Source organism: Mastigoproctus giganteus, chromosome 12 (assembly GCF_048544385.1).
Source record: "Mastigoproctus giganteus isolate SK-2022 chromosome 12, ASM4854438v1, whole genome shotgun sequence".
NCBI lineage: Eukaryota > Metazoa > Arthropoda > Arachnida > Uropygi > Thelyphonidae > Mastigoproctus > Mastigoproctus giganteus.
Window position 1 is genome coordinate 22,936,246 of NC_143586.1, and position 16,273 is coordinate 22,952,518.

General features: G+C 36.6%; 1 protein-coding gene across 1 annotated transcript; it reads right to left on the reverse strand.

The window, feature by feature from the left end:
- Positions 1 to 4,589: 4,589 nt before the first annotated feature.
- Positions 4,590 to 13,192, reverse strand: LOC150076777 (noggin-like). The gene is made up of 2 exons (XM_090385999.1): positions 12,716 to 13,192; positions 4,590 to 5,982 (listed from the first exon to the last, which is right to left on the reverse strand). The coding sequence occupies exon 2, from the start codon at positions 5,977 to 5,979 to the stop codon at positions 5,197 to 5,199; it is 783 nt and encodes a 260-aa protein (XP_090242125.1). The 5' UTR covers positions 5,980 to 5,982; positions 12,716 to 13,192; the 3' UTR covers positions 4,590 to 5,196.
- Positions 13,193 to 16,273: the final 3,081 nt, after the last annotated feature.

Below are 16,273 nucleotides of genomic sequence, written 5' to 3' on the forward strand. Positions count from 1 at the left end.
TGTCCACAAAATATTATTTTACTCGTAATGTTCAATAAATAAAACATTAAATTTCCTGAATTCTGAATCACCTACTTCTTCTTCTAGTGGTAAATATTTTCAATTGAAAAAATCGTTTTTTACCACATGAAGAGAAGCTAAATAAAATTTTGTAAGATTTTCTAATGGGGAGTAGCTAAAGCAGTGTTCCGGGGAATTATTAAGCTTTAATGTAGAGTTAAAGATGTTGTTGTAGTAGGGCTTTAGGAGCATCAGCAACCAAGGCCATATTGCTTCTTCTGTGGTAGATTTTCTGTATTGTTCGACGAAAAACTTGAGTTTCAGGGAGGGAAAACCATGCGAAAAAGGCCCATAAAAATTCCTCACCTCATTGACGGGACTCGAATTCAGGTCTTTTCCACCCGGTGTGGGGAGGACGGCGATTTTACCAACTGTGCGATCCACGAGGGGTGAGTTAAAGAAGAATAGGATATGCAGGTTTATCTTGTTCATCTTTAAAAAGTTTTGTCGAATGCGAAATTCTTATTTCTTTATTTCCATTGGAATCTACATCCATAGCATATTAATTAATACTTACTTTATATCCTAATACAGTGCTTCTTTTTTTGTTCTAGACAATCTTTTAAATATAATCACTTAATTAGCCATTTAATTAATTAAATCTCAGCAAACGCCACTAATACTATGTTTACCGCCATCTGGTGGAACGATGGTATTAAATTATACATTTAATTTGGTGATTTAAGCTGGTTTGATTGATAAATATGTACTGTAGTTATGCAGGTTATTCGAAAGATAGAACAACTATATTTATTTTTCTGGGTAACAAGATCTTTATTTAATCAGGTTTCAACATTATACAGACACAAGTAGATTAAAAATTCAGGTACTGTCGAGCTTCGTGTCAACCTGCATCTAGCAGGTAATTACAACACAGATTTGCCCAGTTCCAGCAGGCTTGAAAAATAGCATATTAAAACTAACAAAACACTTATAACATTAACTATTTCAGCATACATACGCTTCCAACATGTGTAAAATTAATTACTAAGTCTGATTTAACAATATATTAATTCTCGAAAAAAAATTTAACACAACCACGGACTTTATATAGTACATAATAACACAAACCATATTACAAAAATGTTAACCCGGTGGTGGTAGAACTCCAAAGTAGCACAAACGGTGGCGGGCCACCTGACAGGTGCTCAACTTTTGTTTTAATTTCAGGAAAAATGTTTTGAATTATGCTTGAGCGAGATTTCAAACATGCTTTAAAGTATTAGTTTTACTTCCGTTTTCAAGTTTATTTCAAAAACTAATTTTTAAAGAGCCAAATAGTTGTAAAGACGGTGGCGGGTCATCTAAGGTTCTTTCGCGCAATTTCTCTACGAAAATCTAAAAAAAAAAATCATTTCAGAAACTATTGCAGTAGAATTTTTCGTCATTAACGATTAATGCGGGAACGTTAGTTTAGAGGATCACCTGTCAGTTGATCACCACACTACCGGCTTTACAGACATGACTTTTAATTCCAACAGTAAGATAATGTAGTGGATAGTTTTCAATCTGTGGTTACTATATCCAGGATCGGATTTCACATTTTAGCTCCCATAAGTAAGAAGAAAAATATTTTCTCACTTAAACTTATAATAAATTAGATTTTTAAAAAACAGTTCTATACGTTAATGATTTATTATTTCAATGCTATTACTAAAGTCACTATATATTTTGCATGTGTAGATTCTGTATTAAATTGTGCCCTTAATACTTGGAGTAGGGCTAATCATTCTGAGCTGAACTTGAGTAACATCTTATTACAGAGAATATTGATACTGATTATGGTTAAGGAGAATCAAAAGAACTGTCATATTTTATCAGAACAAACCGATTAATGATACCGCTGATTGGTCTTTCAGTAATCAGGGAACTAGCTTCTGATAAGATTTAGTTCTCTGAGAAAATTCTGTGAATATTCTGATTTTTAATAAGCAAAACATACTTTGGTAATAATTAATGGAAGTTATAACTAATTTTAATTTTAAGTTGAGATCAAGTTACAAATACTGTGAAATTAAATTTTGTTATTACTTCCTTTGTTTGATGGACGCATTAAATAATGTTTGGTTGGATTTTTTCCTCTGTGATTATAATGATTGTCTTAGGCAATGAACTTGTTGACAAGGATTTTGTTTATTCTAAGCAAGTTTTCGTTGTTGTCTTCTTTGTTTGTCTATTATTGTTATTACAATTTGCATAAAAAATATGTCGGCTACTGTTAATAACTTATATGCGTCCTGAATTTTTAGAGCAAACGTGGGGTACTTTGATTTAGTATACAACGAGTTTTGATGGTGTTAAAAATTACCCTGTTTAGCTTCTCTACTGATTCTGGATAGTATTTAAGTTGATCTTTATTCAGCTTGGGTTCTTTAGACCCTTTGAAAGCGTTTAAAAGTTTTCTTGAATATAATTGCATAGATTATTAGGAATAGATTTTCAGAAGTAAAACCACTCCTAATAGAAAATGAAAACAAAAACGATTTTTTTTCATTTGGAAAAGTAATTCATGATCCACTCCATATGTAAAAGATTACAGACTAGCAGATTGGTTTTGTTCCAATTTGTTTTTCATATTTTTAAATTGTATTTTCTAATTAAAGTTTAATTTACAAAAAGTCTCTATGAAAGAACATTGACAACTTTTTCTACTGCGGACAGCAAAATAAATCATATCACCAGGATATTATATAATTTCTTTAATACAGGGTATTCGGAAAGTCACTGCACACCCATATGACAGCAATATGTGCAATGATATGAGTCACCGTGTACCATCGTGTGGTGTGGTGTGATACGAAACCCCATGCACCTAGTGGTGTGTGTCAAGGTTTGGCTGTGAGATAGCTATTGTAATCAATCGTGGAATACGTTAACGATGGTTTTGTCATTGGAGGAGAGTTTTTTTTTTTTTTTTTTTTGGTAAGGATGTTTTCAATGAGCGTGGCGAATGTACGCCAAGAAAACTATTCTAGGAAATTTCCCAATACGCCTGTGCCATATTGCTGTGCGGGCATTAATAAGCAAATTTTGAGATTAGTGCTGTACTATATACTATGCCGAGCATAGTGGAAGGCCACCGAAACTGACAGAACGGAACTCCTGGATATTTCAGATTCAATATGGTGAAGTCCTTCAAAATCAATGCGGAAGTTGTTACGAGAGCAAAACATCGGTCTTGCGACTGCAAATTTAGCGGTAAGGAAGAAGCTATGTGCCTTTTTCCTTAGAAAATCACAGTTCTCCATGATTACCCATACAAAATCACAGTTGTTGGGCAGAATTGTCCAAGACATCACTGTAGAGAGCAGCATTCAGTTTCATATAATGAAACTGGTGTTCCTAGTCCGTACCAAAAATCAGCAGATCACCAAAAGTGAGTACATTATTTTCACTGGTTTCAACAGTTCTTCACTGCTGAAGTATGGTTAAATTTGTCAGGGTTTGTGAATGCTCAAAATACCCGATTATGGACATCCCAAAATCCACAGAGTCAACAGTAAATACTTCCCCATCAGCAGAAGGTTGGTGTTTTGGTTTCTATCTCCAGAAGAAGAATCATTGGGCCTATCATTCTTCAATGAAACAATACCCCCCTGTTCCAATTCATCGGAGAACTGAATGAGGATGAATTCAAAAATGGGTGGTTTCATTAGATTCTGCTATTGGCCATACTGCTATACAATCGATGACACTCCTACGCGAAATTTTTTCTGATCGAATACTCAAAAAATCTGTGGCCAAATTTCACCAGACTTGAATCCGCCTGATTTTTATCTATGGGGAGCAGCAAAACTAAAGTTTACAAAGAAAACGCACCATCTTCAGGAACTCCAAACTTGTAACTGCTTAGATCAGAGGTATTGCACAAGAACTAAAGAAGGTTTTTAAAAATAAAATTAAACGTGTTCAGGCTTGTTTGGATGTCCGTGGAGACCAATTCCAACATCGATTGTAATGCACTACTTATGTGAGTAAATCTGGGCAATAGCAAATAATTTGTACTAATATTTGTAATAATTTCTTTGAAGCAGGTGTATAATGACTTTCTGAATACCCTTATATCATACATTATAAATAGACTTCTTATACTTCCTGAAGCATATAATATTTAATACCAATAACACTTGGTTGAAATTAAAACTTATATTAATTATATACATGAGATAAAAATTCTTTACAAAAATAACTCACCTCTTAATTCACAGAGTTGATTATCTTTTTAAATAAATTATCTCATTTGTGATTGTTTTAAATAAATTATCTCATTTGTGATTATTTTAAATATTAAATATTTAAAATTAAAATATTTCAAAAATTATAAATGTAACCAGGTGGCGTAATTGCAACAGTGAAAGTCATAAAAGCTTGTTTCGGATGTGTTATTATATTGTCTGCAGAAATATATAAAGTAAAGCTGGTAAGTTACTTTACAATATTTGCTTCTCAGTAAATTCAGTTGCTTTTGTATAATTATAGCTACTAATATAATTTAATAACAGTATCTAATTTTCTTCTGATAGTTAATATTATGCACTTACTCTTAGGCCTAACTAACACCACAAATAAGAACTCCAGGCTCTCAGCTGGTGGAAATGTTAATTTAATTGCGTATAAAAAAGCAAAAAATAATAGAAAAATCTTAAAAACCATTAAAAATTTCACCGGTTTATAATGTGCATTCTTAAAGAGATTTCCTTTGTATTTTAAGACTAAGTGGTAGTTAAAAGCTAGAAATTTATACCGAGAATATGTAAATCAATTGTACTCTAATGAGTTTACCATGCATGAACGAAGGAGGCGCTGGGCGGTGTCTGACTTTCCTCCTCCCCCCCATTTCCGTTGGCTGTATAATCACTGGAATTTATCCTAAAAATTAGCTGAAACCACTTCATTATATTAATATATTATATTTTCGGTATTTCCTAAATACTAAATGTATAATTTTATATTTTATTGTTTATAATAAGTGTGGCTTATATAAAACTGGTCAGGTTAGGCGTGTAGTATCTGGTTTTCTGGATTTGTATTCTTATTAATTCTTGCATAGCTCAATTCAATTTTGGTTTCATTTATCAGTTAAATGGAAGCCCATAGATACCGATAGGGATGATAGCTAGTGTCTTGCCGTGTCATTTAGCAAGTGCAGACACACTCACTTGTGACTGGATAAGGAACACGAATCCACTGACACTTTAGATCATTCTTCGTTGTTTCACCTTCTGTAAGCTTTTTCCATTCCCGTCTAGCTTGCGATCTCTCCCGGTTTCTTCTACCACGACCTCGACTACCAGCAGGACGACAGTACCAGCGTAATACGTGCAAGGTAACGGTACCAGATGGGACACAGTGTTTTCCTGGAGGCCAAGAGCATGTACCCATGCGATCAACGCATTCCCCTCGTTTGATCCACCTGGGCCAAAAGAGGGCACCAATATCCTCCCAAAGAAAACGAACAGGACAAGAAGCTCTTCTGATTAACCACTTCTCGATTAAAGCTAATTGTTGAGGATCCTCTACTAGCCATTTGGCTCCGACTTCCTCCAGCTCTGCAGTTAAGTTTATTTGCCGAAGTTCTGTTTGTAAGTCTTGATATGCCCACCCTCCCCACTGGACACTGGCTTGTCCTCCATCCTTTGAAGGCACCGGCTGATCTACAGACATCCATTCACTGTCAAAGTAATTTCCTAGAAGTTCCCTTAAGAATTCCGGGTCAAGATGTTTTTTCCTTGGTTTCTTCATGAAGCGAGTGTTTAAGAGTTGTAACCTGGAGCCTCTAGACCTGGGCAGCCTTGCTAGCTCAGCAACCCCACCAGAATCTATAGCGTCTCCTTCTTCAGGAAGAAAGTTATGAGTTGCACAGGTAAATGTAGTGCAAAATATCGCCAAAATTACAGCCAGAGAGGTCGTTACAGCCATGTCCTAAGAAACAAACAAAAAATAATTCCAGTTACAGATTGTCTACGTATCATTTTCGAAAATTAGCAAAAATTTATTCAAAAAAATTGAACTTATATCTCAATGAGTAACAAGAACAATACATTGCAATATTAATGTTCTGTCACCAGCTTACTAATAAACTCCCTTTTTCAGTGTTTATTGTATTGCATTAAACAATACAATAAACACTGAAGCACTTAAGGAATAAACAAACTATTCGAACACTTTATAAAACTGGAATAAAATGGCTATACGATCCGATGAATACAGTAATGTTAAAAAAGGATATTAAAACTAGCAGAAATGAATTATTTATCGTACTGTATAAAACTGTTAGAATAGTTTATAACTTGATGAATATCACCTGCGAAGAAAATCTCATATACAGACATGATTAAAATAACTAAAGCATTTAAAGAAATAAGGCTTCAGTATATCGTGTCTGTAAACTGATTCCATAAAGCTGCCACAATGTCGGGTAGAATTATCCAGGGCATTACTGTAGAGGGCAGCATACTAAAATAAACATCCCGAAACCACACATTTGTTTTTGCAAATACACGTTTATGGGTTGCAGCTGTTCCGTCAAAATCGTGGTGTGTTGGTACCTGCAAGTAGGGGAAACAGATATAAATTTGCCCTGGTCGCTCATTGCCCCTAAACTTAGATTATGTAAGGTTTATGTAAATTAATAAGATAAGGTAACCTGGTCTCTAAAGGTGTATCAGCCCCTGTATTTTAGTGTTACCTCCGGACTTCTCTTTATTCAACATGTTGCCAATTGTCGACTAAGAATATTCAATGCCTGAGTAACTGTATACACATGTGTATGTTCCCTGTTTATGGCGGCCCCCAGGCATGTGCCTGTTTCCACCTAATGTCTCTGTGAGGGAATAATCTCTGTACAATGGGCCTGACATAGTATTAACACACACTACAATACTGTAGTATGTGTTATCCATGTCAGGCCATTTTGCCACCAGGGAACAGCTGTCCCTGGACCACCTGGACAGCCAATTGGCTCTACATGACGTTCGACGTCATGTAGAGCCGGGCCTGTTCCAATAGTCTGTGCTATAGCACAAAGTCCCGCATCCACCGGCGGGTGGGCCATACCAGTGGATGCCAGCAAATCCCGTACTCAGGGTGCAACTGTATACACAGGCATTTTCTATTTTCCCTACATGATATACAACTACTGTATTTCCCTTCCGAAAGCCCTCGTGGATAACATAGTTGGTAGAATCGCTGTCCTCCCTACACGGGGTGGAAAAGACCTGGGTTCAAATTCCGTCCATGACGTGAGGAGTTTTTATGGTTCTTTTTCACAACGTGGCTGAATTAGTCGCGCTCAGGCGAGAGTCGCATGGTTTTTTCCCCTCCCAAACTCTAGTTTTTCATCCAGCAATCAGAACATCGGCCACCGAATACGCAATTTGCAGACAGTATATATGGAGCAATATGGCCTTAGTTGCTGATGCTTCTAAAAACCCTATTTACAACAACAACCCTTCCGAAACTCTGTTAGCTCTCTTCGTGTTCTGATATTTCAGTGTACACGTTTGAAATGAATTTCGGGCTAACCGTTGATCACTTTTAGAGGCCGAAATATATGCATATTTCGTAGTGACACAATTTACTGTAATTAGAGTGTGTCATATTTTTACTAAGTCATACTAGGCTTTAAAAAATGGATAAATTAACTGATATGTTGGTGTAATTCAGTTTTCAGAAACTACTTCAGGAATTAATTAAGTCTATTCATATGTAAATGAATACTTAATTAAAGCCTAAATTAATTTACCGGTTAATTAAGAAATTAATAAACAGTTTAAGGCACCGGAGACAGTTTTCTAATTTTAATGGACAAGACCGTGTTTCTGATAACTTAACTAATGGGTTGCTGGAGGAGGGAGAGAGAGGGGGGATGAGAAATACCAAGATTTATGCTGTCGTGTTTGCTGTCCTCCCCTCTTCTTTCCAGAGGGAGAAGGGAGGGTTGTTATTTGTCACGTTTTTCCATGAAATTTAATAAACGATATTTGCAAGCAAATAGAAAACGCTCAGTAAGAACAACTGTTACTTCTGTGCACTGAACATTTCAGCGTGTGCTAAGGAACACGCCATATTTCCCAAAGCAGTGAAGGTTTTTAAGTTCCTAGTCCTGCCACAGAAGAGATTTCGGAAGTGGAAGACTTCATCTGATGAATAAGACGAATTTCGTTATTTCAAAAAATTCTGAAGAGATTCTGTAAGTTGCCATAATCAGTCACAAGTAGATCAAGGAACTGAGAATTAACAAATCCGATGTAGTTTTCTTCATATCTCATCTAAAATGGTAAAACACGTTGAATCCTAGCTGAAAGGCATCTACTCACAGGGAAAAAGGCAACCCACTTTTCTTTCTATTGTCGCCATCACGATTAGTTAAGCAATTTGTCAAAGCTTAGAATAGACAAGGTGACTTGGGACATATTACGCAGATGTCGGCATCTTATGAGTTGTAAAACATCATGATTGTTGTTGAAAAGAATGCTTAAGAGACATTTAAGCTTGTAATTCATGGATTTTTAGTTTTCAAAAGTGGTCGAAATTTTGATTGAATGAAAGCCTGGGTGTGTAGAATGTTCCTAAACTGCAGTTTCACTTGCTGTCGACTTTTTGAGATCAAATTTTGGGTGACCTGAGTGAAGAGCGTAAGGTTTCTATCGGGACATTCAAGCAGTGAAAAAGTGGTATCAGAGAAGGTGGAGTACGAGCACGATGGGTCAGTATCTGATACTTAATTCGAGTTGAATGAAAAAAGAAAATGTTCAAATGTAATGTTTATTTTTGATTAACGTGTCCTAGTTATTTTAATTGGCACCAGCTATAATATTTTAGTTGATTTATGGATTTATTTAGTATTAATTTATTATACTCTTCCTTTGATAAAAGGATGTGTTCTCTTGTAATTTAGAACTATAATAATAAACATTGGTTATAGAGTAGTATATTTATTTAATTGAAACTGTCAGATTCATAATCAGCATGTCCATAGTTTAAAGAAAGTAATGAATATAAATAAAACTTTTTTAAAAATTTGTTCACTGTAATTATTATAAGTTACTATTTAAAACGGCTCGTCATGCAGTTCATATTTGAATGTTAAGAAATATTCTTTTTCTTGGCTCCTCTGCAAAACAGCAACTCAATACCATTCTCAGTTATACATATCAACATCCAGGCAGCATTTGATGCCATACCCGTTCACGTGTTAACAAGCATACTACGTGAGTATTACCTCATTAGCGGAGAGGGACTGTAGTTATTCAGACAGTTCTTGAGAACAGAACTGAGTTTGGGATGGTATCGGAGCTATATCAGGACAACTATAGCAAGGTGGGTTTCCGCCGGCATCCTTTTCTCAGCTGTTCCTGTGCGTTTTCTGAAGGTAATGGTATCATCACCTTTGCTGATGATATAAAATTGTTCACTACCATCAACCCTGCTGGGTAGGGGGAGAGTTGATGGTAGTGAACAATGATTTGAAGGCCTGCATGCGTGGATTCGGTCTCTGTATCGATCCTGTTAAGTCGAAACACCTGACTTTGTCACTTAAATACAATACACCAATGGTGCAACCTATGTTAGGAAGACCCCAATCTCTCCTGTCCGACAACTCACCGATCTGGCTGTTGCTTTTGACCACACGCTCTCCTTTCTTCCACACGTAGAATACCTGAAAATTAGATTCCTCCAACGCCGTTGGTTGCTAATTCAACAATTTTCACTCGTGAAAGTTGTAGGGTTTTAGGTGCATCAGGAACTTGGGCTATATTGCGCCGTATACATTACGTCTGTAAATTTCGTGTGTTTTGTGGTCGATTTGCTGTTTGCTGGACGAGAAACCTAGTCTCCGGGAGAAAAAAACTATGCTACCCTCTCCTGAGACCAACTAATTCAGCCATGTTGTGAAAAACACCCATAAAAATTCCTTGCTTCAATGACAGGATTCGAACTTCAAGTCTTCTCCATCCTGTGTGGGGAATATGATGATTATACCAGCTGTGCTACCCACGAGAGCCACACTTGAAAGACCAAGCTGGGTGCTGAAAAAAAATTAAGATCTGCATCTACTGTCTGTGCCGCCGAAGTCGGGACAACTGCTACGACGGATATTCGCGGGCGAATTCTGGTTTTTAAAGTGGGCCGTTTAGAAATTTTTACCTCCCCTGCACTAAGGACCACGCAGCGACCCTTAACATCAAACGTCTTGCAGTCATTAATGACAAGAAAAGATGTCAAGGTAATTGTCGGGATCATCTCTAAACTGTAATTCTGAGTTGGAGTGGATTGTTTTCAACTGACCTTATTCTTTTAAGGCCTTTTTTTTTATAATTTTTAAAAAATTCGTTTCGAACTGGTCTGTGAAACAGCCCTTTTACCACATAGGCCGTATACCACTGAATTGACTCGTACAGCATATCAATGCAAAGGATATACATTCTTTCGGTGGTCACCGTATCTTACCTTTATAGAAAGAGGAAGAGCATTTATTGGAGCATTCAGGTCTCTTCTCCCTTGTCAAATACTAATCCCACTTGAAGAGAATCCATTGATAACATCTTTAAGGCTATATAACCATCCCTTAGCATAAACAAAATGTGTCTAGACTATGATCAGTATAAAAACTTTTCTGGCTTTAAAAACAGCAGTAGTTCAAGATGGCACTGCGTAAGTTATTTTAAATGATGTACGTTAATTACTACAGATGACGTCATTCACCTCAGACTGCATTGAACAATGGACCTGTGTTGAATTACTGATCTGACTAAATGTTTGCTGTGGTGCGCTATAGAAAGTGTAGGGTGGCCGCAGTAAGTAGGTCTAGGTCGGAGTAGGAAAGGGGAGGGATGCATTTATCAGATGTTGGGGTCAAGACATTTTATTCATCCTGTAATGCGATCAGTCATCTCGAGTTATCTAATATCTGTAAGATGAGGAAACAGACACTTGACAGGCCAACCACAGTATACGTCGGCATCCTCACTGGGGAGTTGGTGGTCCTCTTTTTACGCGAATAGAATCATTTATTGAGCCACTCCCTACCAACTGTGTATAAGTGTTAGCATAGCTTGTGGGAATTATTTTTAGAATATGATTTGACATATTAAGCATTCACCATCGGGTTTCTTTTTGTGTACTGCCATCAATTGATAGAAATAATCTCGGGTTACCACAGCCATTAAACCCGAAACTGCTTGAAATGTTATATGACTTTTAACATACCGACTGATGACAGGCCCTTCGTCGTTAGAATGTTCGTCCTTCATGCAATCTCTCAGTGATTTATTGCTAGGTACACACTAATCTGTTATGATAGTGCTTGTAAAAGATAGAGAAGTACATACGAAGATTCATGTTCATATAAATATTAAGCGAATGAAAGTTTTGGGAGCAGTTTCGCGCGTTTAGTGCCAAAGATCCGTTGATAGATGAGCGAGCTATTCCTTGAAGTGTTTTTCGACCCCAGAAAGATACTCGCAGATCATTAATGAGAAGAAAAAAATAATAATGGTTTAATAATCCTCTGATGGCTTCAAAAACAGGAAAAAAAAATAGTAAAAACATTTTTTCTTACTTTTTTCAGGACTTCACGTGTTTCTCTCAACTTTTACTCACTTGCGCTCTCTGCCATTTTTTAACTACGAATGTTAATGTTTAATTATCGCCTCGTTAATTACAGAATTATATGCACTATATGAGAAAAAATATCCCGAAATCGGAAGACTCCCCAAGTACTTTTGAGACTGGTATATATCGATAGTTCAACTCTTGTTTTGGTTTGTTTGGAATTTGAAATTTTGTTGTTTGACACATTTGAATCCTCAGTAAACGTCTTCAGTGATCTTTGCATATTTAGATTTTATTGTCCCCACAGCAAGATAAATGACAGTTCGAAACACTTTATATTGATTTCCTCTGGTACGCTGCATGTCTTTGGTCTTGCAAAGTTGTTTTTGATGTAGGGTCAAAGCGTGATTCTGTGAATCTACATTTTATGCTGTGATTTTCTTGAAGACAAACTACTGATCTCATAACGGATGCAAATGCCATGATGGGCAGTCTCCGAAAAGGTTCCTGCCAATATTAAAGACATTGGTGGAAGAGATTCCATTGTGATGCCAGTGGTTTAAATTTGTAATAATAAATGTAGAATATAATGTGTTTAATTATGTATGGGTGAAAATAAAATAAAGTGAACGGATGGGCCACAAACGGCCTGCGGCTATGTCGGCAGCCCTAACTGTTATGCTTCCCCTGCTCCGAATTTTAAACTAGTATGTGCCACAAACAAATTTTATTTTTTGATTTTTTTAAGGATATTCGTTTTCAGTACTCAAATATTGTCTTGTAACAGTTGTTGGATTTTCGTATTTAATTATGAAATGTGAACATAAATATATAAATGTTGATAACAAAAATTAACTTCTATTTCGAAAAATGCTTAATTAGTGGTAAAGAACTCTTCTTGTGCTGGCTACGAGACCCAGGGCAGTTCACAACCTTCAGCAATTTATTTGTTTTGGGTCCAGTAGTCAAAAAAGGTTCAATGTTTCGCGACTGATGTGTCACGAAAAGCTCAATGGGGAAAAATAATTAATAAATAAAATGAAAAACGGTGTCTGCGTGCACAAATAAACTCCACTGTAGAACAATCAGAATGACTTACCAAATCGCCAAAGGCCTCTGCAAATAATGCTATTTGTCTTCTCTCAGGTGTTAATGGACACTTCGATGACAAATGGAATCTTTTTCAACACTTCCCCTCTCAGAAGCAGTTCCGACAGCCAGGTACGAGTGAGAAATGGAGGAGATAGAAAAGTTGTGGCTTTTATAGGTACTTGTCAGAACAGCACGGGTCGTCAGTGGGGTTGTCGTCGATACCACTTAGAAGAATAGCAGTAATTAGCTGAAATCTGAGTGCTTTGACATATTGGAGCTTCTAAGGACAGTCTCCGCTTTGTCCGTCGGCGAAGTGCACAGGAAATAAGCCACAGACGCGACCGCGCCGACAGTCTTCTGTAATCTCTCGGCAGGGGTGCCCCGTCGTCTCGTGAGCTTCGGAGTACAAAAACTTTTTGCCACAATAGGCATGATTTCGAACCGGATGCTTCGCCCTGTCGCCGATCACACTTGCCATGCTGGCGCCCTGCGAACTCCCAAACTGAATCTTGAGAGTGACCTAAGAAACGCCAATGTGGGAAAGAAGCCGAAGATCCCCCAAACCCCCCCCTCTATCAGCTCCTCCCACCGTCTATTTCCACATAAGGTCTTCCACCGGTGCCAACACGCACGTAGGCCATCACTAATCATAATCGGTCACTAAAGGGACGAATTATCACTCTTCGGGTGTGTCCGATAAGCAGTCAGTAGTACTGGAATAACGCCACCTTTCATCACCGAGCTGAAGTTTCCTCTCTGACACAGTAAGGGGTGGTGCAAGGGAGAATGTGCTGACGCATGATCGTCAGAAATCAAAGTTGTCAGTTCTGTTCATGATTTTCTTCTTTTTATTTTTCTATGGTCGCTATGTACAATCTATAAATCATTCACAACAGAGTTGTAAATCGGTTGTTCATTCGAAATACTTCACAAATATATTGGTTCCAAATTATTTGGACTCTGAAACATTGCATTATTGGGAACAGAACATCAAACTGGAATGCACTCGCTGGTACTAAAAGTGTAAACCGTCCCTGCTGTCTTAACGCCTTGTGAAACAAAACAAAAAAGTCCAGGTTCGATTTCCGTTGCCCGGCAAATTTGAGATATATATTCGATTAAGATGGGAGGTATTTTTAAGACTTTTATTTATTTTATTTTTATTTTTTATTTTTACATTATTACGCGGTCTCATCTAGTGTTGCTTTATATTTTCCTTCCGGAAACACTGGATCTTTATTCACAAATCAGGCAAACCTTTAGAATAGAGAAACGAAAAGGCCGAGAATTTGTGTATTAAAACTGATCTAAAAATATTTTTATGGTAATCCAAAAAATAAAAGGTTATTGTAATTCCAGTACCGTTTATGGGATTGAGAAGCCAGAAGATACTGGCATTGAAGCAAAACCCATAAAAACAACAACAATTTATGGACATTGGACAAATTTCTGTAGATTTTCGGGAAATACATGCGAAGAAAGTTTGTTTCAGAAAACAGAAATAGAAAGGATAAATCAGGAAAAGAAAAAGTTCGGTGGCTTTGGAATTGATTGTTTGATATTGACTTTTGGGAAAGAGTTTTTTACAGAAATATCTGGTTTTGGCATGAAGTAGAGAATGAATGAATGTTTGTGTGTGATAGAATGGAGTGAGATTGCAAAAGAGGGATAATTGATTGACCTGACTGCCCTCTTTTGAATAAAGTCTATCTTTATTCAAAAGAGGGCAAAAAAAGATAATTTTCTCTATCTTTTGAACTCTTCTGACTCCTTCCGGAGCATAAATAAAACTGTCTTATTAGGGCCACCAGAGTCCGAACTTATAAGCCCATGTGTATTATGTCCATAAACTGCGGTCGATCTGCGTGTTTTGCTGGACGAAAAACAGGAGTTTCTGAGGGAAAAACGCTTTCTAACCACGTGCTAGAGTGGAAAAAGAGTGGAACAGAGTGGAAAAAGCACATAAAAGTTCCTAGTGTCATTGAGGTATTCGAACCCGAGCATTCTCCATTCGGTGTAGGGACAATAGTGATTATAACTATTGTAGTATCTGCGCAGATTCGATGTATAAACGACAAATTTATTTATTTCTGTGGGAACAATACTCCATAGTAGTAACCATGGACAAGTAGCGCGAGAACGAAAAGAGGAAACCTAGTTAGCTTTTTCAAAAGAGAGGAAGCGAATTTAAAATTCTAATACAGAGAAAGGTTAAAAGTCTGAGTGTTATTGAAGATGACCAATGGACCAGTAGAATCTTTTTGCTTTTTTTTTGTTGTTTCCTAGCTTGGAAAAAGTTATTGAGAAGTTCTCAATACATCTGCTTTGTGTTGCCTTTTTGCACTTTCTTAATTCCACTGGTGTTAGTGTTTTGTCTTCTGCTTGGAAATTTGCTCTCATCCAGCCAGTGCCTGAAAAAAAAAAAAGGGTGACAGGCCTTCCCTGTTAACTATCGATCTATTGCACTTGCCCTACCCTTTCCAAAGTAATGGAGAATTCGATCTACCGCCCAACTCCTACATTATTAAACTTTCAATCTAATCAGTAATCATCAGTATGGATTCATTCAATATCGATCCATCGAATTTATCCCAAGATGTTACTCATTTTTGGATAAATTCGATGAAAAAGTTTCGTGAAACTCAAATAGTGCTCTTAACATTTCCAAGGCTTTTGATCGTGTTTGGCATCATGGTCTTCTAAACAAGCTCCCATCTTTTGGATTGCCACCTGTTTTTGAAACTGGGTACCCAGTTTTTTTCCCTGCCCGCTCTCTGCGGAATATTGATTAACTTCTCCACTAACGCTGGTGTTTCTCATGGTGCGGATCTTTCTCCCACTTTTTTCTCCTTTTGTATATTAACATTCTTCTTCCATTGACTGGAAATTCTATTCATAGTTTTTCTAATGATAGCACTTTACACTCCATCTTCCAGTTTGAGAAACCTTTCCCTGCTCAAACTGCTTCAAATTCTACAATATCCACCATCAATTCCTTAAATACCGATCTCTAGGTAATTCACCAAAGGAGCGAAGAAAAGTTAGTTAACTTAGAGATGCAAATACGTACTAAGTGCTAGAGGTGCTAATGCTTTTCTTATTTGTGGTTTTTGTAAGAATAATTGTGAACCTCAAGGGATTCTAGTAATCAAGTTTACGATAATAATTATTTAGAAACTTCTTTGAAGATAACTTTAATAATCCCTTTATTCTGCTTGTATTTAAAATTCCATGTAGTGAACTTTTAAATTAAGAGAAGACCACGAAGTTAAAAATCATTAAAAGGTCGAATTTTTACGGGTTTTAATTTCTTAGCCTTCGGTTCTTCTTTATTAGTACCTCCAGAGCAAAAATTGCAGTTTCTAAAGTAAATTGATTTGCTGAGTCCAAGAATACCGAAATTATATCTTTAACACATCTCCATTGAAAGATATACTGAAATCTTAGTAATTTCATGAATGACCAATTTCAAATATCATACAATAATACATATGCTATCTTAAAAATGAGTCTCATTCATTTAAACAAATACGTTAATAAACGTATAATGTACATATATAGTGCA